Genomic DNA, 24,609 nt, shown 5'->3' on the forward strand with positions numbered 1-24,609 from the left:
AATTATTGCAAAAATAGTCCATTTTGTTAAATGCATGTCTTATTTGTTGTAAAAATAGCACTTTTAATCATTTCTAACTGTAGTTATTTTCCATTAAGTTAAATCTATCACTGTTTTTCTGGAGCTGGTCAAATATTATCATGAGAGCAATCACTGTTAACTTTTCATTGTTATCAGTCTGTCTTGGAAAAAAACATCTTACTCATGAACTTCAACCTCGGTTTTACACACACCTGCTTATAACTAAATAACTGTTCTTTATATACAATTTTGAATGTATTTCTAACAAAGATTCTGAATAATTTATATCACAGATTGATACCCTGTGAGTCTGGAATCGTAAAAAATCTTCATTGCTGCCTCTACAGTAATAAGTACTGTCATTCAAACTTTGATCTGTTCAGAACTTTACAATTTGCCAGCAGGTTCTGGCTTACTCCATTTGTATGTTCCAGTGTAGATAAAATCCCTGTCATGACAAAGTTTATCACTTTCTTTTGGACCACGGCTGAAAAATAAAACATTTTGAAAATATGTTCAGATTTGCATGAAATTGAAATAAATGAATCTAAGTCTATTTTAAGTCTACAAACAAAACTGCTGTACATAGCTTTTAAACCTGTTTAAACTCAGAACAGTATCCCATTCAGCAAAAGGAGTATACAATAACACAAAAATATCAGTCAATACTTAACTATGATACCAAAGTTTCCCCAATGATTGATTGATTGACTGATTGGTGCTTAACGTCACTTGTGCTATTTCATGACTGTTAGTTTTCATGGTGGAAGCCAGAGTGCCAGGAGAAAACCATAATCCTATTTAATTAATATTGGGAGTCAAAAACAACTGCCTCATACCGAATTTGACCTCATAACCTCAGTGTTGTGATTTAAGTCTCTTTGACTTTATAAACTGACTGATTGAAGTTTTAATGATACTGCTGTTCACTCTATCCTCTATAATTCAAAACAATACCTAAATATTTTTCATGTTTTTCGGTATAGTTTGTTTTGTGCATTTCTCCAGATTATTGAGTTGCTGAATAAAATCTTCTATGAATAGACCATTTTCATATTACAGACTTTTGACTTGAAATATATTTTTCTGACAGGTTACCTGCTCTGTGGTTGGACACCCTGGTACTTGGTCAAGCAGGAGCAACGTAAATAAGTAAATTGAAGATTTTAATCAGTACAATTTGGAGGGAAAGTTTACTGTTTAATGCTTTCTATACATGACTTAATCATGAGAAAGCAGTAAATTTTCCCCAATAATTGCACAATTTATAAAGTTAATTTTACTTATTTTGGTTGCTCGTAATTGACAGAGTACCAGGATGTCTTACCACAGAGTTGTTACCCTGTGGAAAAAATATAGAAGCCAGAGTCAAAAGTCAGTAATATGAGAATAGACTATTACAGCTAACAATATTAGTTGTAGATGGCATGATTTTTATTTAGCAGGATAAGTAAATTGATATAGCTTTCATTAATAGGAAAATTCTTTCTAAACTTTAATTTTCTATGAAACCCTTTTATAGAGTCAAGTGCTTCTTCTATTAAGTTTTTAGTGTGTTTTTAAATGTACCTTTTGTTAATTTACTGATTGACATTAAAAAGGGGGAGAGGAAATATCATAATTTTTTTTTACACCTCCACATTTCCATATGCCTGTCACAAGTCAGCATCCTCATCAGTAGTGGACAAATGGTATTAGAAGTGGGGTTTTCCAGTTGTTATTGTACAAAAAACCAAAAACACCAATTTGTAAGGTAACTATATATAAGGGTATGACTATTGAACAGTAAATTTTAAGACCTTCAAATTGAACTTAACCAGTATTTAATGGTCTATGATGTTGTGTTTAAGTTTTGAAAGATTTGTTTAAATAGCATTATGGTTATCATATGGAAACTGCTTGTTTGGTTTTGAATCTATTGTGATCTAGTGTCACTGATGAGTTTTATGTAGAAGAAAAGCATGTCTGGAGTATCATATAATAAGCCTGGAACCTTTGATAACTATTAAGGTAAGTAAAAGGCATAGCTCTGGAACATAACATTAGAACAAACGAACAAGGTGAACACAATAAAGCTCCAACTTCTAGATTGGAGATATAACCTAAAAAAATCTAGTTAGTGAGGTGTATTTGTTATTGATATGTAAAAAAAACTTGGTATGTAAATATATTTATTAATGATAAATGAAAAGTTAACAGAAACAATATATATCTCAGAAATTTATAACGTAATAGAATATACTTTACCAAGTACATAATAGACCCATAAATCTACAATGCTAGATTTTCCTTGTAACTTATCAATGAACATGTTTACAAAATTCTAGAAGATGTGACATAACCTTCATGGTAAACCAAAACTTTGACCTGATATGGGAACTAGAAATGAATGAAAAGGCAGACTAATGGGTGTGTGCACATACTGGAAAACATAATGCCCCCTACTTTTAAAGTTGGGACATAAAATATTTTATATAAAAATCCAATCTTAACCATTTTTTTTAAATTCCCATCTTTGATGCCAGAATTATTTACAATTTCATTTCACAATAAGAAGCTTTTATTAAGTTCACTGATGAAAAGGGTATTGGTTAAAATAAACACAACCTTATATGACCCTACAACATTATGCACGTGCCTGACCCAAGACTGGAAACTTTTCAGTGGTTGTCTGATTTTTTGTAATTTGAAGAATTTCTTGTTGTGCAGATGATCTGTGGTAGTCCTTTGAGACTTATTATGATTTAAAGCTTTATATATTTTATAGACAACTGTCTATTATTGAAGGCTGTATGTTGCCTTTTTGTCAATAAGTTCAAATCAAAGACTTATTAAAGCAAATGATATGTAATGCCTCTCCGCTAAGCATGAGGCATGAAGGTGCAAGACTGCTTGGCTCAGAGTAATAAAATATCCAGGTAGGGTGACATGTGTTTCTACGAACTGTTACTTTGTGGACTAGCACATTTAAAATCTGTCTAAGCATGTAGGTCTAGTTAAAAGAAGGGTAAATTATACAGCTGGATGTTAAACAGCCATAAAATGCTGTCTCATGGACATTTATCATTATCTTCTTTTGTTTATATCTTAATATCTTGAGATTCATACTTCCAGAATGAATGTTCACATGTATAGATCCTCATGAATACATTAGAAATCCTTTGACGTTACAATTTCTTAAACTTTCAACAATGTCAAAATTATCTCTTCTCGTTTTGTTAGAAAGTTGGAAATTAGTAGAATATTTTAATGTACAAAAGACAATTAATTTCAGATAACTATGCTACAGTACATTCTATATATATTTTGTATTCCTGCACCATATTAACAGATAACAAATACATGTAAAACTATTTGAATAAATATATGAAATATAATATAACTATAAAATATGAGATAAATTGCTTTTTTTCTATTGTTCTGTTTACATCAATGTGTCCTACTTTTTGCTCAATCTACCTACTATATTGCAGTTTGCATTCACACGAGAATTTGGATTAAGAGTGAATCTTCTGAATAAGTAGCATTTTTTCAGATTCAACACTGAATTGGTTTCTGAATACTTTTTTTTTTTTAAATCAATTTCACATGTTTGAGAAAACAATTAATATTCAAAATGAAAAGAATAATATTATGCTAAGAAAAAGCTGTGTCATGTATTCATGCTTCATTTTAAGCAAAAGTATAAATTGAAATGAAAAATAACATATCACAATTTGTAGAAATCTATAAAAAATATAGTTCTATTCTCATTGTTCAGGAATGTAACAAAAACGATTTATAAGCCTGCTTTAGTCTCTTTGGACTCTGTCCATCTGTAAGTCCCTGTGTACTTGAAATCCCTATCTGCCATGAATTCATCTGATTCTTTTGGTCCACGACTGAAAGGACACACAGAAAAACACTACACTTACAACAACCAAACCAAAATATAAGACCAACACCAAGGTATACCAGGGTTACAATATATATATAAAAAAAACATACTACAAGAAAGATATTGAGATACAGTAAACTGACCACAAGTAAAATTGTTCAAAGCTACTGCCACACATAGTTGTTCAGTAATTGTTTATTCCATGCAAAATATATTTAACATACTGTGGATTCGTTAGTATTTTTTGGGATACTAATTTTAGTGGATTTTGATTGTACTAGTATAGGTCAATCAAATTTAAATGTTCAATGGAGTACACATTTTCTATCAACTTGCAATGTAGACTTTGGTAAAACCAAAAAGTCAAATATCCACAAAAACCTGTACCCATGAAAAATAAATGAATCCAAAGTAGATCATACCATTATGTCAATTTAGTTAAGATCCAACTATTCTAATTATATAATATTCTAATTATATAATTAAATAAGTATGAACTATTATTTTTTAAGAAAGAGAGGACAGTTTTTCACATCTGTATTTTTTCTTCTTTATGTGAATTCTGTTGCATTTGAGTAAGCAGCGAACTATTTGGTGGTTCAGTTAAGAAGAAAACAGATCATGTAATTTCTTTTTCAGAATCTAAATCTTCATGAGTAATGTGATTGGTTAAACATCCAAGGTACAGAACCTTTTTAATCAATCAGCAAAGTTTGGTATAAACTCTTGTGAAAAATTACACAGAATTCATTAGATTCTGAAAACATGGAACCAGGCGAATTGCTACTTTTAATAGTAAATATAAGGACACAACATAATGACATTTAATAAAAACCTCATGCCAGTAAATGATTTTTTTTTCAAGAAAAAAAGGTTCATGCTAATATTGGAAATAACTGCAGTTAGTATCTTTAAGAGATGTCAGGTAAGTACCCTATCCAACAAGAAAGTTGTGGAATTTATAATATTTAAGGTCACATGAAAACAGAAAATGTTTGAAGAATATGAATTTTATCATGCATCTGATTATATAATGATAAAAATGTCTTGCTTATGGTTTATTAGTAAATTAGAATTACCAAACAGTTGTAATTTCAAAAACATCACTTGAATATATATTCTAAACAATAAAATACACAAGTTTGTTATGTGAAGACATTCTTGATATCAAAAACCAAATCTGAAAACTAGCATGACCAGTTTGATTAGATTTCTGAACCTTTTCATCATTTCTGTTAATTTATCCTTCTGTATACACTTGCTTTCCAAAATATTTATCTTTAAACTTTGGGACCTAATAAAGAAGACAATGTCAAGTCCATTGTCTCTGAGTGCTATAACATCTCAAAGAGTCCATCTCCAATTGTTTTATATACAATTTAATATTCAATTATATTCCTTATTATTAGTTCATCAATCTTTAATAGAAGTATGGTATATTATAATTAAAATTATGTGGTATGAATTTGCAAATTCTAAATTATTTTCTCTGTTTAACTCTTTCAAGACAAACAATATATTACCTGCTTAAAATCTATAAATATACATTAAAAAAACAACATCCAAAGCATTACACCAAAACAACAGAGTGTCTTACCTTCCATAGACATAAGTAATAGGTTTTGGCTTCTCTGTTTCAATCTTGTTAAGTAATGGCGTAAATATTCTCCAGGCTTCATATAATTCATCAGATCTAACGAAGTTTATCTGGATACCAGAAAATACATCTAAAATCAACCTCTCATAGGCATCTGGAAGTTTGAGATCCTGTCAATTATAAGTAATTCTATATGAAACACCTTATTTTTTCAATTTAAATGCATATAAAAATAAAAAGATGTGGTATGATTGCCTAGCTATGAGACAATTCTACACAAGAAATCAAATAATGTTATTTTGCAGAAGTCCTATTTCTTGCTAAATACTTTCTACTTCACAAACCGTTTTTGTTTTAATTGGTCTCATCCATGCAGTCTTTTTCATCAATCTATTAAGAATTCTTGATGTTGCACAATATGATATGAGTTTATACAATAATTTAAGACAATCGTACAGTGACCATCAGTAATTTATATATTTTCCCTCAAATATCAAAGTACATGTCTAATATAACTTCTTCATGTTTAACATGGTTTAAAATTACAAATTCTTCTTCACATGGAGAAATTCTACAATTAATCGACCAGTACTAAACTTTAAAAATTAGTTTCTTATAAACTAAGGACTTCAAATAAGTACATGCATTCCCATCTATAAATTACATCTCTTGATTTATGTACTATAGAACTTGCCTTGTATCTAGAAGAATAAGAGAGATCCAGCTCTGTTTCCTCACAGTTGAAAGACATCCCTGGTGACTTTGCCATCATTTTTAGATACACAGCTTCATCTGGCTGTACTCTTATTACCAATTCATTTCTCTTTACCTCCCCATCAGGGAAAATATCTCCAGCAACATCTTTGAATTGTATCCTCACTTCTGCTTTCCTTTCATTCAATGCTGAAGAAGAACAGTTAACAGGCTATTATTTGAACTTGGAATTATTTTTAATTATGGAATTCGCATAATTTCTTGTGTTTAAATTTTTTTTATAAATTCCATGTTTATTTTGTATTATGATCTTTTGAGCGGTTAATAACACTTTCCATACAATGTATTTTGGTTAGATAGTGTTGTGCGCGGCACAGTACATTCTATTGAAAATATACTATTTTCTTTGTAATAGAAAGTGTTGTGCGCAGCACAGAACATTTCAGTACAGAATAATCATGGAATTTATTGAAAATTTCAATAACAAGAAATCAAGCAAATTCCATAGTTAAAAATAATTCCAAGTTCAAATAATAGACTGTTAGTTAGTGTTTTACACTATGCATGAACCAGGTACCAGGAATAAATTGAATTTCCATTCTTGAGATTACAATTTCCATTTATCCTTCAGTCGTAATTAAACCTAGATGACATTGGGTATTCAGTTTAAGTCATTTTTGCTGATATAGCTCATAACTCTGCAGTATATTTAAGCATCCCCATCTTTTAGCGCTACTGATGAAGTTAAATCCAGAGAAGCATTTTGGAAGTGCAAAATTTTAAAGTGTTTACATGGTGTGATATCACTGAAGAAGAATTTTTCAAGATGTTTAACTCTTCAAAAGTAAAAGCTAGGATTCATACGTTATCTATTTTGTATGTAACCATATTCTTAAAACTGAGCAGCCTTTCAATAATAAGGTCAAAAGTAATGCCCATAAATCTGGTACAGTAAAGATTTGTCTTTAGTTTTCAGAAATGTCTGATGTGTAATGTAATGGTTCCAATTGACTCTATTATTGCATAAATCTGTTTGACAAAGACCATGAAGACCATCTTTCTATTTTAAATATATACTTGCCTTTTCCACATCTAAGTATAAAAGGTACACCATCCCATCTCTCATTTTTCACATGCAACACAGCAGTAGCAAATGTAGGAGTTACAGATCCTGAAAATAAACAAAAGCTTTGTGAACAAAAATTAAAATATAAAATATGAAACATCTGTACCATATTCTGCATGTCTCACAGAGATAAAAAAAAAAACTAGAGGCTCTAAAGAGCCTGTGTCGCTCACCTTGGTCTAAGTGAATATTAAAACAATGGACACAGATGGATTCATGAAAAAATTGTGTTTTGGTGATGGTGATGTGTTTGTAGATCTTACTTTAATAAACATTCTTGCTGCTTACAATTATCTCTATCTATAACAGTTCTTTCTGTGGAAAATGTTATTGAAAATTTTCAAATTTTAAGAAAATTGTTAAAAGTTGACTATGAAGGGCAATAACTCCTTAGGGGGTCAATTGACTATTTTGGTCGTACTGACTTATTTTTACTTCTTACTTTGCTGTTTACAGTTTATCTCTATCTATAATAATATTCAAGATAATAACAAAAAAACAGCAAAATTTCCTCAAAATTACCAATTCAGGGGCAGCAACCTAACAACCGATTATTTGATTCATCTGAAAATTCCAGGGCAGATAGATCGTGACCTGATCAACAATTTTACTTCCTGTCAGATTTGCTCTTAATGCTTTGGTTTTTGAGTTAAAAGCCAAAAACTGCAATTTACCCCCATGTTCTATTTTTAGCCATGGCGGCCATCTTGGTTTGTTGGCCGATTTACCTGACACATTTTTTTAACTAGATACCCCAATGATGATTATGGCTAAGTTTGGTTTAATTTGGCCCAGTAGTTTCAGAGGAGAAGATTCTTCTAAAAGATTACTAAGATTTACGAAAAATGGTTAAAAATTAACTATAAAGGGCAATAAATCCTAAAGTGGTCAACTGACCATTTTGGTCATGTTGACTTATTTGTAGATCTTACTTTGATGAACATTATTGCTGTTTACAGTTTATCTCTATCTATAATAATATTCAAGATAATAACCAAAAACAGCAAAATTTCCTTAAAATTACCATTTTAGGGGCAGCAACCCAACAACGAATTGTCCGATTCATCTGAAAATTTCAGGGCAGATGGAACTTGACCTGATGAACATTATTACCCCACGTCAGATTTGCTCTAAATGCTTTGGTTTTTGAGTTATAAGCCAAAAACTGCATTTTACCCCTATGTTCTATTTTTAGCCATGGCGGCCATCTTGGTTGGTTGGCCGGGTCACCGGACACATTTTTTAAACTAGATACCCCAATGATGATTATGGCCAAGTTTGGTTAAATTTGGCCCAGTAGTTTCAGAGGAGAAGATTTTTCTAAAAGATTACTAAGATTTACGAAAAATGGTTAAAAATTGACTATTAAGGGCAATAACACCTAAAGTGGTCAACTGACCATTTTGGTCATGTTGACTTATTTGTAGATCTTACTTTGCTGACCATTATTGCTGTTTACAGTTTATCTCTATCTATAATAATATTCAAGATAATAACCAAAAACAGCAAAATTTCCTTAAAATTACCATTTCAGGGGCAGCAACCCAACAACGGAATGTCCGATTCATCTGAAAATTTCAGGGCAGATAGATCTTGACCTGATGAACAATTTTACCCCCATGTCAGTTTTGCTCTAAATGCTTTGTTTTTGAGTTATAAGCCAAAAACTGCATTTTACCCCTATGTTCTATTTTTAGCCATGGCGGCCATCTTGGTTGGTTGGCCGGGTCACCGGACACATTTTTTAAACTAGATACCCCAATGATGATTATGGCCAAGTTTGGTTAAATTTGGCCCAGTAGTTTCAGAGGAGAAGATTTTTGTAAAAGTTAACGCCGGACGATGGACGCAGGACGACGACGGACGACGGACGACGGACGCCAAGTGATGAGAAAAGCTCACTTGGCCCTTCGGGCCAGGTGAGCTAATAAGGTCATAATAAATTTTAATTGTCTAACAAGTAAAAGTGTTCAGTGATGAATCTGAAAACAAACGCATCACACTGTATAGCTGTGTATATCCTTAACCACCAGGTTTACTTACATACTGGCCTAAAACTGTATCCTTTATATCTACTAACTATGGTGTGACAATTACCTTTAGGAACTGTAGGATCATCAAGATAACCTTGAGCCTCATCTCCTTTACCACCAGGTTTACCTACATACTGGCCTAAAATTGTATCCTTTATATCTACTAACTATGGTGTGACAATTACCTTTAGGAACAGTAGGATCATCAAGATAACCTTGTGTCTCATATCCTTTACCACCAAGCTTACCTACATACTGGCCTAAAATTGTATCCTGTATATCTACTGACTATGGTGTGACAATTACCTTTAGGAACAGTAGGATCATCAAGGTAACCTTGAGCCTCATCTCCTTTACCACCAGGTTTACCTACATACTGGCCTAAAATTGTATCCTTTATATCTACTAACTATGGTGTGACAATTACCTTTAGGAACAGTAGGATCATCCAGATAACCTTGAGCCTCATCTCCTTTACCACCAGGTTTACCTACATACTGGCCTAAAATTGTATCCTTTATATCTACTAACTATGGTGTGACAATTACCTTTAGGAACAGTAGGATCATCCAGATAACCTTGAGCCTCATCTCCTTTACCACCAGGTTTACCTACATACTGGCCTAAAATTGTATCCTTTATATCTACTGACTATGGTATGACAATTACCTTTAGGAACTGTAGGATCATCCAGATTACCTTGAGCCTCATCTCCTTTACCACCAGGTTTACCTACATACTGGCCTAAAATTGTATCCTTTATATCTACTGACTATGGTATGACAATTACCTTTAGGAACTGTAGGATCATCCAGATAACCTTGAGGCTCATCTCCTTTACCACCAGGTTTACCTACATACTGGCCTAAAATTGTATCCTTTATATCTACTAACTATGGTGTGACAATTACCTTTAGGAACAGTAGGATCATAAAGATAACCTTGAGCCTCATCTCCTTTACCACCAAGCTTACCTATATACTGGCCTAAAACTGTATCCTTTATATCTACTGACTATGGTATGACAATTACCTTTAGGAACTGTAGGATCATCAAGATAACCTTGAGCCTCATCTCCTTTACCACCAGGTTTACCTACATACTGGCCTAAAATTGTATCCTTTATATCTACTGACTATGGTATGACAATTACCTTTAGGAACAGTAGGATCATCAAGATAACCTTGAGCCTCATCTCCTTTACCACCAAGCTTACCTATATACTGGCCTAAAACTGTATCCTTTATATCTACTGACTATGGTGTGACAATTACCTTTAGGAACTGTAGGATCATCAAGATAACCTTGAGTCTCATCTCCTTTACCACCAGGTTTACCTACATACTGGCCTAAAATTGTAGCCTCATCTCCTTTACCACCAAGTTTACCTACATACTGGCCTAAAACTGTATCCTTTATATCTACTGACTACGGTATGACACTTACCTTTAGGAACAGTAGGATCATCCAGATAACCTTGAGCCTCATCTCCTTTACCACCAGGTTTACCTACATACTGGCCTAAAACTGTATCCTTTATATCTACTGGCTGGATGCTCTTCAATACTTTAACCTGAAATACAAAAATAAATGTTTAAGCAGAATGTCTGTTTTTATAATTTAAGTAGTAATTTTTATAACGTCCTTTGGTGTGTAAGACACATTCATGCATAGTACGCACCCCCCTTTTCACTATACTATATCAAATTCTAGCCAGGTACTAAAAGACATACAAGCCTGCAAGGGAATAAAATGAACTTCTATAATCCGACATCCCAATAGATAACAGACCTTTTCATTACGTATGTCCTCAGCATTTGTAGTAGGTGGTTTTTCCATAGCTACTAGGGTTAGTATCTGCATTAAATGATTCTGCATCACATCTCTGTTAAATAAAAATTATATAAATATATACCCAATCCAAATTAATATTTATAAACCATATGAAGTTCATGGGTACAATGTAGATTCTTATTCCAAATCGACATCATTTCATATAGGATAAATATATTTTATTTGAGTGTCACACATTTATTGATACAGTACATATACAAAATGACAACTTTTCTTTGGCTTAAACAATAAAAATGTTTGGTCCAAAATATATACAATATAATGTCAAAATGAAGTTTAACGCTTTTAAATTGATATTATATGTATCATGGCAAAACAATCTAAGCTACTTTCAATCAACAAAAAATATTGTTATTTCAAATTAACATAGCTAAAACCATTTCCTCCTTCAACAGCATCTACATAATTGGTTATTGTTTTTATTTTTGAGGTAATGTTACTGTCTTAATGTTCAATGATGTATATGTATTTATCAAATATCTTACAACTCCTTTTATTTAAGGAATGACTGTAATATTTTTTCTGTCTTTGAAGAAATAACATAAAAAATTTGGTGCACACTGAATAACGCGCGTAGTGGGTTATTTAACAGTGTGCACCACATTTTTTATGTTATTTCTTCAAAGACAGAAAAAATATTACAGTCATTCCTTATTAATTTTTTATTATTCATAATAAACCATGAAAAATGTTGTTGACGTCACGGTCACATGACTAAATTATGTCTATGGGATAACAACAAAATAACGTCAGCCAATCAGAAGTCGTGTTACATAGATTTAACACAGATAACTATGATCATTTAATAATAACTGGTACCTGATGATTCCAAACTCATCAAAGTATCCACCTCTTCCTTGGGTACCAAATGGTTCTTTAAAGCTAATAACAACAGAAGCTATTCCATCTCTGTTCCAGACAGGACTAAAAATTCTGTTGGCAAATCTGCAAAGAAGATACTGTATATATAAAGATGAAATATTAAAAAACATTCCAATGCATGAGGCAGAAAATCAAAGGAGTAGGTCCGGTAAGGGCCGATTTAACTGATTTAGTCATTAAAAACGCTCCAATTCAAGCTTAAATATGAAAAATCCATCTAATATGCCAAAAAACGTCACTTTTCAGATGGTATTTGTCCGGTAAGGGCCGATTTTGGCCTCAAATTTCAAGTTCATCTAACGAAAGATTTTGGACACTTTTTAAACACTTAAGTGTCTATTTCAATTGATTCAATAAGTTTTTGGGAAAGATTTTAACTGATTTAGTCATTAAAAACGCTCCAATTCAAGCTTAAATATGAAAAATCCATCTAATATGCCAAAAAACGTCACTTTTCAGATGGTATTTGTCAAAAAAGAAAGTGGCCTCATCCGTGTTCATCCTCAACCTTTACATATGTTATGTATTATTACCAAATACAACTTACATTTCAATATTATGAATGAACACGAATGCGGCCACTTTCATTTAAGATGGAAACCGTCTAAAATTTAAATAAAATGCTAAAATTGTGAAGATTTCAGTAATTTAGCATGACTTAATGATGCTAGTACCCGATATATGTACATTGTATTGTCAAAAACAGCCCATATTTATGTAGCAGAAGCATTCTACTTTCCAGTAAATATCTAAAAGATTACATTTTCACAATTTTGTAAAACTGCTATATTTTGGGGCCAAAAAGGGGTCTTACTGAACCTTCTCCTTTCAAACTTATACATATATTCTTTCACTACATTTTAAAAAGGCAATGCAAAATTAGATGAAGTCCAGATTCCCCAATCACTTTTAGAATAGAGTTATTACTATTTAAAACAGGTATGTTTCAAACCAAAAAGCTGGGAAGCGAAAGGCATAAAATATTTAAAACAGTTAAGATGAAAAAGTATGTTACCAGTGGCGGATCCAGAAATTTTCATAAGAGGGGGCCCACTGGCTGCCTAAAAGGGGGCGCTCTTGCCATGCTTCAGTGATTCCCTATAGAAACAAACTAGTTTTTTTCCCAAAAAAGGGGGGCCCGGGCCCCCTGAAAAACCTGCAAAACTCTGTCCTTGGTAACAGACAAAAAATTTGACTAAGGACAACTTTACCTATAAAGGAAGTCACAGTTTGAGTATTATACAATACAATATACTGCTTTTGACGTATCAAATTCTCTACATGGCCACCTGATGATTCAATTTTAATAGAATTACCAAAAACAGATCTCTATTTGTTCCATATACATTTGTACAAAAATGACCCTATGAGGATGAGATATCTAAAATTGTCTACCCTACTAAACGTTATTTAGCCTTAGAAGCCTTAGAAGGGTTGGCAATTTCAGATATCTCAAGACTCATAGGGCTGTTTTATTATACAATCAATGGCATTAATCAGCAGTGAATAATAAGGTTATTAGCCAATATAAATACCAAATTATACTGTGAGGTGATAATTTAAATTGTATACCTTAAAACCATGAGATTCTGTACCATTTCTTTCCCAAGGTAATGATCTATCCTGTATAGCTCCTCCTCTTTAAATAATGCTGACAGATGATTGGACAGTCTGTTTGATGATTCTAAATCTTTTCCAAAAGGTTTCTCAACAATCACTCTTGTCCATTTATCACTGAAATAAATTATATTTTATGTATGAAGCAGATTAAGATTTCAGAACTATACATTAATGATTGAGGAAAAATGAAGGAACCTTAAGTGAGCAAGCACAAATACTTCACAAATGCCATATATTTTTAATATGAAATTTTCAAACGGCTCCCCATCTGAAAAAAATCCAACCAATTTCGGAGAGGAAAATGCTGCAAAAAATGAACACATGCATGTATCAATTCTTTCATGACATATGGAAAGAGTCAACCAAAATTAAAATGAAGATTCCACAATGACTTTTTTATGAAATATTAAAGTAAAAATATTCAGGAAAGTTTTTCATAAATTTTAAATAAAGTTTAACATTAAATTTACAATTCTATGAAAATACAGCAAAAGATTGATTGATTTAAGTGTTTAACACCAATTTAGTCACTATTGTGCTATTTTGTGGGGTTCAGGTTGTATTGGTGAATGGAGCTCAAGTGCCCAGAAAGAACTACCAGCCTTCTACATGAAAACTGACAATCCTAGCCAAATAAGATTGGAGTCGAGACTTACCTCTTTGACATACATGTAGCTTTTAGATTGAGGGTGACAGATTCATACACAGTCGGTGGAAGAGCTAGATAAAACCTTACCTCTTTGACATACATATAGCTTTTAGATTGAGGGTGACAGATTCATACACAGTAGGTGGAAGAGCTAGATAAAACCAGTGGCGGATCCAGGGGGTGGTCCCACGGCGCACCGGACCACCCCTATGACGAACCTCAAATTTTTTTTAAAGTGTCTATTTTTTCATTAACTAGCTAATTAACAAATTAACAAATTAACACTTAAGATCAATCCTTTCATCGCACTAATTGGTTATGGATTATCTGGATACCTGGAGGTGTCACAATGATAGAATACGGATCAATGCGTTTCACCTGCATACATGTAATTAAATTGTCAAAACAGCTTGTCAACATGAAGAAGTTGACTTCTTATTTTGAAAGGTAAATAAAACAAAAATTTGTATTTTTAAGTGAAATTTCCATATATAATTGCATTGTCCAACTAACGGAGTCTCGTCTCGGTTTTAAATTTCATTTATGTACATTTTGAAAAAACAATCATTATGAATGAATTAAATTAAATTTGTTTATCTATCTCTTTGAGCCCCCCCCCCCCCCTTTCCTCCTTTTCTCCTCCCTTTTCCTTCCTAAAAGCTTTAAATGTTTAAGCACGACTGAATGACCTACTATATATTTTAGGTCGTCAAGCTGCCCTAGTCCCAAACGCAAGTTGGAGCAAGATGACAATGTTCAGCCTAGAAAACGTCACAATTCAAATCTAGATGAACTTTGTGATAGTCGAGGGAGCTCATCTGAGGAGTCACTTTTTGATACAATTGTTAAACCTTCATGTTCACACGCTTGAGACATTGCATTTTTCTACTAAATATGATGTTGGTAATTTTTCATATAAACAGCAACTCAGTGAAGAACCTCTTTTAGATATGGCCTATGCTCACGACAGGCTTACAAAACATTTTGGTAAAGACGGTAAAGAGGCCAAAATATCACATGAATTTGCTAGGGAAAAGGCACTCAATTTTCTTGCTGTGATGGAAAATACCAAAGATAATATTAGAACTCAATCAAACACAAAAAATGCCGAAGTTGTAAGAAAAAATCGCGAAATCTTGTCCTCTGTTATCAAATGTGTGATTTTATGTGGGAGGCAAAATTTGACTTTACGAGGGCACAGAGATGAATCCAAGCATATTGTTGACAAAAACACTAATATTGGCCTTGCTGGACTTTCATACCATTCAATATTCATTTGGGACCACCCCCAAATTTTTTTCTGGATCCGCCACTGAAAACCTTACCTCTTTGACATACATATAGCTTTTAGATTGAGGGTGACAGATTCATACACAGTTGGTGGAAGAGCTAGATAAAACCTTACCTCTTTGACATACATATAGCTTTAAGATTGAGGGTGACAGATTCATACACAGTCGGTGGAAGAGCTAGATAAAACCTTACCTCTTTGACATACATGTAGCTTTTAGATTGAGGGTGACAGATTCATACACAGTTGGTGGAAGAGCTAGATAAAACCTTACCTCTTTGACATACATGTAGCTTTTAGATTGAGGGTGACAGATTCATACACAGTCGGTGGAAGAGATAGATAAAACCTTACCTCTTTGACATACATGTAGCTTTTAGATTGAGGGTGACAGATTCATACACAGTTGGTGGAAGAGCTAGATAAAACAATCTATTACAGCTGCCTTTTTGTTCTATGGCTTTGTTCAGTTTAGAGAAATCCCCAGGAGAGTCGTAACTACCAGCTATGTATTCATTGATTTTGAAAAATTGCTCTACTTTTTGTTCCTCTCCATTTTTTACCTAAAAACAAAGAAAATACATACCTACAATGAGGGAAGTATCATACAAATAAACAGAAAAAAACAGCTGAACAGTGAGATATTGCTTGAAAATAATACACAATGTATTCTGTGTATTCTGTAAACAGGAAGTTGGTGAGCAATGGTTGTGAAAACACATCACAAGGTATAGCATGCTCACATGAAGGTTGCTTTCAAATTTCAATCCAGAGAGCCTCAATTCTAAGTTCCATAACAAAATTATCCTGAGGATACATTTATTCCTTACAATGCATGTAATCATTTTCAAAATATAAAATGTGATGTTCATTTTTAGAAATACTTGAAAATTTACTTTACTAGGAATAAAAGATGGTGTAGACGTCACTGATATACAGCAATTGGACAACACAGGAAAAATCATAAAACTCATCTAAGAGCCAAAAAAACGTCTTCAAGAATAGTAGAGACATGTAGTCAATTTACCATTAAGCTTAAAATTGTCCAAATTGTAGATGGTTGTAAATAAATCTAAGAGAGACAGACTGCTGAAGATTTTCTTAACACTAAGCACCTTATATATGTAATCAAGAACAACCATTGACAAAGTTCTGGGCTTTGGAGATGCTCATAGAATGCACAAGGATGTGAAAAACATTCTAGTCATCAATGCTCTGCCTTTTTTTATTTATACATGTAACACTTGTGTTTCTGTTTACCTTCATGAAGGGCAGTGCTTTCTTTTTGATATCATCCACAGTAAGCTTACTTCTGGAATAACCAATAAAATATGTCTTTGGTGGTAACAATCCATCTCTAAACAGCCACCTACAAACATAAAGTTGTGTTATTTACTTTGTGCTACAAATAAAATGTGCATTTGGTGAAAAAGTCAATTAAAAACTTTAAGCTTAAAATTTCTATTTACTTACATTTGTTTAATTAAACAACTCTGGGGCGGATCCAGCAAATTAAAAAATAAAGGGGTGTGTGTCCCAACCCAGGATAAAGGGGGTGGGTGGGGGGTAACTATATGTTCCCATTCAAATGCATTGAACGTCAAAAATAAAATGGGGGGGGGGGGGGGGGTTGCTTACCAATGTCAGAATTATTTTTTATCCCTATCAAGCTGAAGCTTACCACAAACATCATGAACATTAAAATTGTCTTAAATATTGGAGATTACCACAACACTAAGATATTTCATGTTATACTTTTAATATCATCTCTCCTGATATGCACTTGGAAATTATTAGGACCAGCCTTATCATATTTATGTATTTCAACAGATGGTTTACCAAAATTCAAACATATTTGCCTTTAAAATATTTCATCGAAAAAAAACATTATTATATGTAATACAAGCAAAACAGCATGCATAACACTTTTTATAGAAATTTTTTCATATCATTTTTGTCAATTCAACTTTTACCTCAGAGTACAAAGGATTATTTGTTTTTCATTTTCTCACGATGAAAAGTTACTTTTAAAAAATAATAAGGGAAAAACAAACAAAGGGTTACAAAATAGAATGAAACACTATCTTTTAATAATTTATCATGGTTCATTTTAATTTTAAATGTCACGAAAATTTGAAATTGAGCTTTCTTTATAAACCAAAGCTAAATATTTGAAATATTTTTTATTTGTTTTTCAAGGGTCCAGTTTAAGCCTTTTTATATACTGGCCAGCGGGACTAGTGGACTGAAAAATATACTAGTCGTGCAGGACTTCAAAAATGGCATTCATATGTCAAACACCAATATAAATGATAGATGTTCATTTTTATTTTCATGCTTTCTTATACACATGTACATAAATGTAAGGCAAGTAAAAGAGAGTCTTGATCCTGATTTTGATAAAGGCTTTGATAATCTCAATGATTTTCTTTATCACAATCAGGATCATGGACAGAAAAAATGTCAACATTGTCTTCAACATCACCACAATCCTATACTTTATTCCCTTAGATTTTTTGTGCAGTTCTGATTGTTCATGAGCAAATTTTTTTATGTAAACAAACTAAGATTGTGATGCAACCAGCGATTTTTATTGACAAAAACCACCAGTTGACAAAATCTACTGGTCCGACGTAAAGTCTACTGGTCTTAGAACACCAGTCCAGCGCTAATTTTGATCCCTGTTTTTATTTTTCAACAACATTATTAATATGTTGTAAATAAAACATAACACTAAGACAATTTCAATTTTGACCAACTCTAATTATTTTAACAGGAACTTCATTGTGATCATTTGTCAACATAAATTTTTCAATTTTTTACATACATGCATCATAATTTTTTTTGGATCTAGAATCCAGGCAATTTTCATCATGATGCATATAGAAACAAACAGAATTACAAAAAGGTAAGAAACCATTAAGCATGAAAAATCTATTTTATAAAGATAAGAAGATGTGGTATGATTGCAATTGAGACATATATCTACCAAAGTTCAAATGAAATGGATGTAACGCAATTTAAGGCAATTGTACAGACAGTTGAAAATATTCAAATGTCATGTTTCTACAACACACCTCTCTTTAAATAGCACTAAGATGTCTTTTTTGTGTACCTTTAAAGGGATGATTTTGGGATTACTTACCAAAGTGTAGGGTATATTTTCTTCTTTGCAAGATCTCCCTACAATAAATAAAAGAAATACAGCTTAATATATTTTTTTTCATATTTGTTAACCACTTTTTTTCCAAAAAAAGCAAACAAAGTTCATTTTTATAAAATTTCCATTATTTTATCTCATACATGTCATAAGGAGTTGATTAACAATATCACTTATCTTACTCATATCATTCTTGATGCTTACAGTTTCTCTCAATCTATTTAATTTTGGATCATGGTTCAGACAAACATGAAACTGGCAATAAATCCTGAAATGTCAGCTGTCTGATAATTTTAGGAAATAGTAACATGGTAAGTAGATGGATCTTGTCATTCATAGAATTTATGTCCATTTAATATTTTCTCTAAATCTTATATAATTTCACAATAAAACAACTGTGTCCATTTAAATTCTAGCAAAAAAGGTTTTTTTTCAAATTTTTTTTTTAACAAAAATGAAGGTTTTCCAAAAACTACAGTTGTGTTTCCCTTTTTCACCATGAGAACAATAAAAATCATAAAACATAATTTTAGGAATATATCTCTGATTAATTTTACCCTTGTGCTATTTTTTTTTTAAAGAAATCCAGTCAAACCAATTTTGAATTATTGAACAATTAATCAAATGTTTGATTAAGAACTTTTTAAATAAACATTAGGTCCCATAACTCAATTACAACTAATAGAAAATAGAAAAACTTTTTTTATATAATCATGATTAACTCTTTGCATAAACAAAACCAATTATCTATATTCATGAAGGCGATCTTGAATTGTCAAACAAGAGACAGACAGACAGAGTGATTTTGTAGAGCACCTCTAAATTTGGCCCTTATATTCTGATATTAGTCATAAAACACACATACTTAACCATGTGCAAATATCTAAGACTTTTTATTTACTTATGTCAGCTAAAATCTTTAAATATTAACTAAACTACTTTAATTGACCTTTCTTTATTTTAAAACAAGATGTCATGAAATTAAATATTTTATTACTTTCAGCTTTTTTTAAAGACTACTGGGGCATAAGTAACAATAAATCTTATCAAACTTCATGCATGCTTAGATCTTATGTTGTATATGACATCCTGTTACAAACTTCCTAGTACCGGTATATACCTATGTATGTATGTGTGTGTCATTGTATATTGTATATATATGTAAAGTAAGCTAACAACATGGACAAAATCTACTACCATCTAGACATCTATATGGAAATAAAGAAGAAATAAGGTGTTTTATCCTGTCAACTGGTTATTGATTTCACGTTATTTTAATCATCGTATAATTGCGACATTATTGAATATTTCTAGACTTTAGTTAATCATTTACAAACTTCATTACCATATAAAACCAATAATTTACTGACTTTGAACAGTTGGTTAAAATAAAACTTTTTTCATAAGGAGATGTGGGTTGGAATTGCCAATGAGACAACAACCCCAAAACACCAAACAAAAACCCCAGAAAAGATGAGCCTAACAAACAATCCTGAACAACAAAGAAATAATTTAATCAAGTATACTATAACATGTATAAGTCAGTCTCTTAAATTGCTCAATAATCTAGACACTTTGTGAATAAACATCATGGACTAGTAAAGATATGCCTTCAATACTTTTATGTTACAGACTTTTGACTCCAACGGCAACCTTTATACTTTTTTCGCTAACTTACCTATTCTGTAATAAGACATCCTGGTATTCTGTTAAGTTAGAGCAACCAAAGAAAGTAAAATCAAACATATAATCAGTTCAAGTGTGGGTCAAAGTATACTGTGTATTCTTTTATTTTCTTGAGTACCAATTTTTGTGGATTATGAAAAACTTGGATGTTCGTTGAACATTGAATTTCATGGTTCACCTGTACCACCGAAATCCATCAAGGTTGTTATCCAACGAATAATAATGATTCCACAGTAATTTCTACTAATAATTTTTTGTGTTGTATAATAATAACAAAACAGAACTTATATAAATGCAACATTGTGGCAAATTTTTCAAATAATGCTTTTTCATCTAGTACTACACATGATTGATGGCGTTGATAAGAGTTTATTTATACTTACGTTTTAGGTTCTGACAATATTTATAGAATTCATTATTTAATTAAAAACAAATGATGACCTGGATGCATAAATCACCATTTGGGAATTATCCATAACTGCCTTATAACAGTGCAAACTGTTTAAATTATATCTTTCTATGCCAAAAAATAATTTTTCAACAGCTGCAATACAAACCACACTCGCCAATTTTATACTGTAAGCTATATACATGTAAATATATATGTATGCTATAATTGCAACCATACGTTTTCAGATGAAAGTCAGCATGCAATACTTCATCTCATCTTCATGAATATGATAGCACAAAAAAGAGGAGGGGGCAACAATCAGCTTACAATGCTATTGGTCTATTCAAAAATAATTATTCATTTAAATACAAATTTGCATATATTTGCCACCATTTACCTCTGCTAATGTCTGAAACACAATTTCAAAGGTATCAATAAGCTACTGAGTATAAAATTACTATAAACAATGATAATCAAGCATTCTGTGAGTGTTGCACAGTAATATATATACATGTAGTCCTCTGCCAGTTAAAAATTCCTTGTACTAGAACCAAATTCTAACTTGATCTATAACTTGTCATTGTGTAAACATTATAACAAATATGAAGTCAATTTCTTCAAGCATGACGAAAAACATTGTATTGAAAACTGATTATATAAGTGAATTTTCTAAGTCCAAGGGACTTAACTCTGCACAAAATCATCAGACCAGAACATATTTCAAACTTGAACTGTATACCTTTTATCAAAATCAATATCTTACAGCATGAAGAAAATAAATGGGGAATGTGTCAATGGGACAAAGATGATGCCCTGCTTGCAGTTGCATATTATATAACATGTATAAAGTTATAAACGAGCATAACTCTAAATGTTAAAGTCACATCACCAAAATTTATACTTGATCTGAGTTTGTGGTAATAAGCATTGTGTATCAGTTTCACAACATTTAGTTGCGGCAAACTAAAGTTAGAAACTAAAAATTCATCCACTTTTTCCATTTGTAAAGGGGCATATCTCTAGAACGATTAAAGTCACACCACTAATATTCAAACTTGATCTGTATCATGTGTATTGTGGTAATGAACATTGTGTATAAGTTTCAAAACATTTGGTTTATGCAAACTTAAGTAAGAGAACTAAATGTTGAATTTTTCCATTTATAAAGGGGCATAACTCTAGAACTATTGAAGCCACACCAGCAAAATTTAATCTTGATCTGTATTGTGTGGTAATAAACATTGTGTATACGTTTCATAACATTTCAAACATGAACTGTAACTTGTTTTAATGTCACTATATACCCATTATCAAATCAAGATCTTCAAGAATGACGAAAAAAAGTGCAGAAAACAGATTGTTTGAGTGAATTAAGTTCAAGAGCCATCACTGCACAAAATCATCAGACCGGAACAAAATTTAAAATCTTCAAGCATGAACTTAAAAAGTGTGGACAGACAGACAGACTGCAAACCTAAAGTCCCCTTCGACTTTGTCAGTAGAAGACTAATAAGCAAACTACAGCGTTCTTTTAACTCAGTATGGTCCACCCTTTTATTGGCCTCAGGTAAGATAAGTTGTATAAGTAACTGTGTTACTCTCATTGTACATGTAATCAATAAACAATGATAAAGTAGTTATTTCAGAAGTAAAACTTACTTCCTGGTCTGCCCTTTTCGGCTGTGAAATTCAACGGAAAGAAATGTAATGTTGAAAGATTTGAAAAGTCTAAGGATTTGTATAATACTTTTTTTACTAATCATGCTGATAGAGACCCTTCAAATGTCTAAGTACAAATGTATATGAAACAGATAATGATGTACATATCACTGGATCAGCTAGACTCTTAAAATTCATCTTGCTTTAAGCATGTTAAGGTTACAACCTTAAAAATGATGTGAAAGATGCGTTCAAAAATGTATATCCCCTGCTAGCTACTATATGGTAGTATGCCTACATTAGGCTAGCATGGGGATGTGTCACAAATTTCAAAATCTATTAAAATTTTCCACCTTAATCCTGTTAATTTCAATCATTTCTATCATAATTAAGGATAACTAGGGTTTGCAAGTGTCTTCTTTTATAACCAGTGTCAAAAAATTATTTTTTATGTACAATGTATCTTGTTACTTCAATTACTTATAACATTAAAACATAACATTAAAAATGTTTACCATTTCATTTTTTATACATGTAATTATTCAGAAATTATTTAACAGACTATTGAATTATCATCAAACTTTAGATTGACTCATTGGAATGAATTTGCAAGTTGAATAAACTAGTAGTGTCAAAATATAGGACAAGAAATAAAACAACACTTTATAATACATAGAAATCTATGTGTACATGTATATGTGCATTAGCGTAAACAACAAGATAAACAATTTGCACAATGACTGTCAAACAGGAATATTCTTATGTGTCTTCGTTTGATCTAATCTCTTACTTGCATAGCGCATGTGGGAGATAAAATTCAAATATCTTGTACAACTAAAAGAAATGAGAAAGAAGAAATGCAGTACAACTGAAAGCATTTAACAATGACATTTCAGATCAATGTCATCGTTTTTAGGGACTAACAACACAAAGTGTACTTACCGATGCACCTAAAACAACAAAAACATGAGATGCTGCTCCACCCTCATAGGCTAATTCATCCCTCAGGATGGAAAGCATATCAACTTTCCCTTGCACTGCCATTTTTCCAAAATACTCGTCTGCTACAGGAAGTAAAATGTCGACTTCCGTTTCCCTAAAAGTGGGCGTGTCACATTTAAGACCCCTCTGTTTTTCTAATTCTTTTTTGTATTGCCTGTACATTAATTTCTGTGTCTGAAAGCTGTTGGTATCAATGGTCAATACTTTCTCATATCAAGGGTTTAATCCATGATCCGATTACTGACTAATGTCCCTAATATTAAATGATACAAAAAATTAACCGATTGTGTGACCTTTATTTTAAAAACACTTCAACTTCATGTCATTATCTAGAACTTGATGTTCTCACGGAGAATAGTTTCATATTGATTTTATATATATATATATATCTATTTACTGTTTCAAACTGTATATCGATCCTTAGTTACACTTGCAGTAGGTAAAAGAAGTCAGAAATGTATATCGTGGCGTTCCTTGTTTAATTATTTTTTGCAAGAATCAGATGATATTTCAGTTAATAATAATTTCATTAATTGTCATTAAACATTTACAATGTTTGTGGCAATACAAGAACAAACAAACAATAAAAGAAAAAAAAAAAAATAATATACGAAAGTTAATCTAACATGTCTAATAGACCCCAAAACATAAGTGATAAATTTTCGATATTACAATATTCGATATCCATGTTACAATAAGACCTCTGCCCTCAGTTCTTATGACCTTTTAATAAAAAAAAACAACAACAAAAAAACCCCAATAATTCTAACATGTCTAAAGGAAATGGATAAAATAATTTTTGATCATCAGGATAATGAATAAAATGTTCATCACCTAATTGTATATCATTATATAAATTTTGTCTCATATTTTCGTTTACCTTGCAATAGAAAATAAAATGAAGTTAATCGGCTTCAGGGTTTACTGATATAACTGCATGGAAATGTGGTTTTTAAAATTGGTTTCCTTATCCAAATCTCTAAAAATAAATATTCCAAATCATGCAAGGTGGCATATGATGATCCTGGTATGCGAGTGGCTTATTTT

At 31.8% G+C, this 24,609-nt stretch overlaps 1 protein-coding gene across 3 annotated transcripts; it reads right to left on the minus strand.

Annotated features, from left to right (window-relative positions):
• Window positions 1-121: 121 nt before the first annotated feature.
• Window positions 122-23,833, minus strand: LOC139489835 (glucose-6-phosphate 1-dehydrogenase-like). Of its 3 annotated transcripts, XR_011656245.1 has the most exons (13): window positions 23,503-23,833; window positions 18,810-18,847; window positions 16,925-17,033; window positions 16,019-16,227; window positions 13,677-13,838; window positions 12,042-12,167; window positions 11,160-11,253; window positions 10,815-10,941; window positions 7,291-7,380; window positions 6,190-6,398; window positions 5,496-5,665; window positions 2,467-3,902; window positions 2,176-2,400 (listed from the first exon to the last, which is right to left on the minus strand). XR_011656245.1 is itself a non-coding variant. In XM_071276682.1 (12 exons), the coding sequence occupies exons 1-12, from the start codon at window positions 23,722-23,724 to the stop codon at window positions 409-411; spliced, it is 1,656 nt and encodes a 551-aa protein (XP_071132783.1). In that variant the 5' UTR covers window positions 23,725-23,765; the 3' UTR covers window positions 122-408. The 3 variants fall into 3 exon arrangements, 2 of the variants coding, with proteins under 2 accessions (XP_071132783.1, XP_071132789.1); XM_071276682.1 differs by lacking the exons at window positions 2,176-2,400; window positions 2,467-3,902 and adding an exon at window positions 122-508 and having other exon boundaries at window positions 23,503-23,765; XM_071276688.1 differs by having other exon boundaries at window positions 2,176-3,902; window positions 23,503-23,816.
• Between the last annotated feature and the right edge of the window lie 776 nt (window positions 23,834-24,609).

The sequence above is a fragment of the Mytilus edulis genome, chromosome 1 (assembly GCF_963676685.1).
Source record: "Mytilus edulis chromosome 1, xbMytEdul2.2, whole genome shotgun sequence".
Classification (NCBI taxonomy): domain Eukaryota; kingdom Metazoa; phylum Mollusca; class Bivalvia; order Mytilida; family Mytilidae; genus Mytilus; species Mytilus edulis.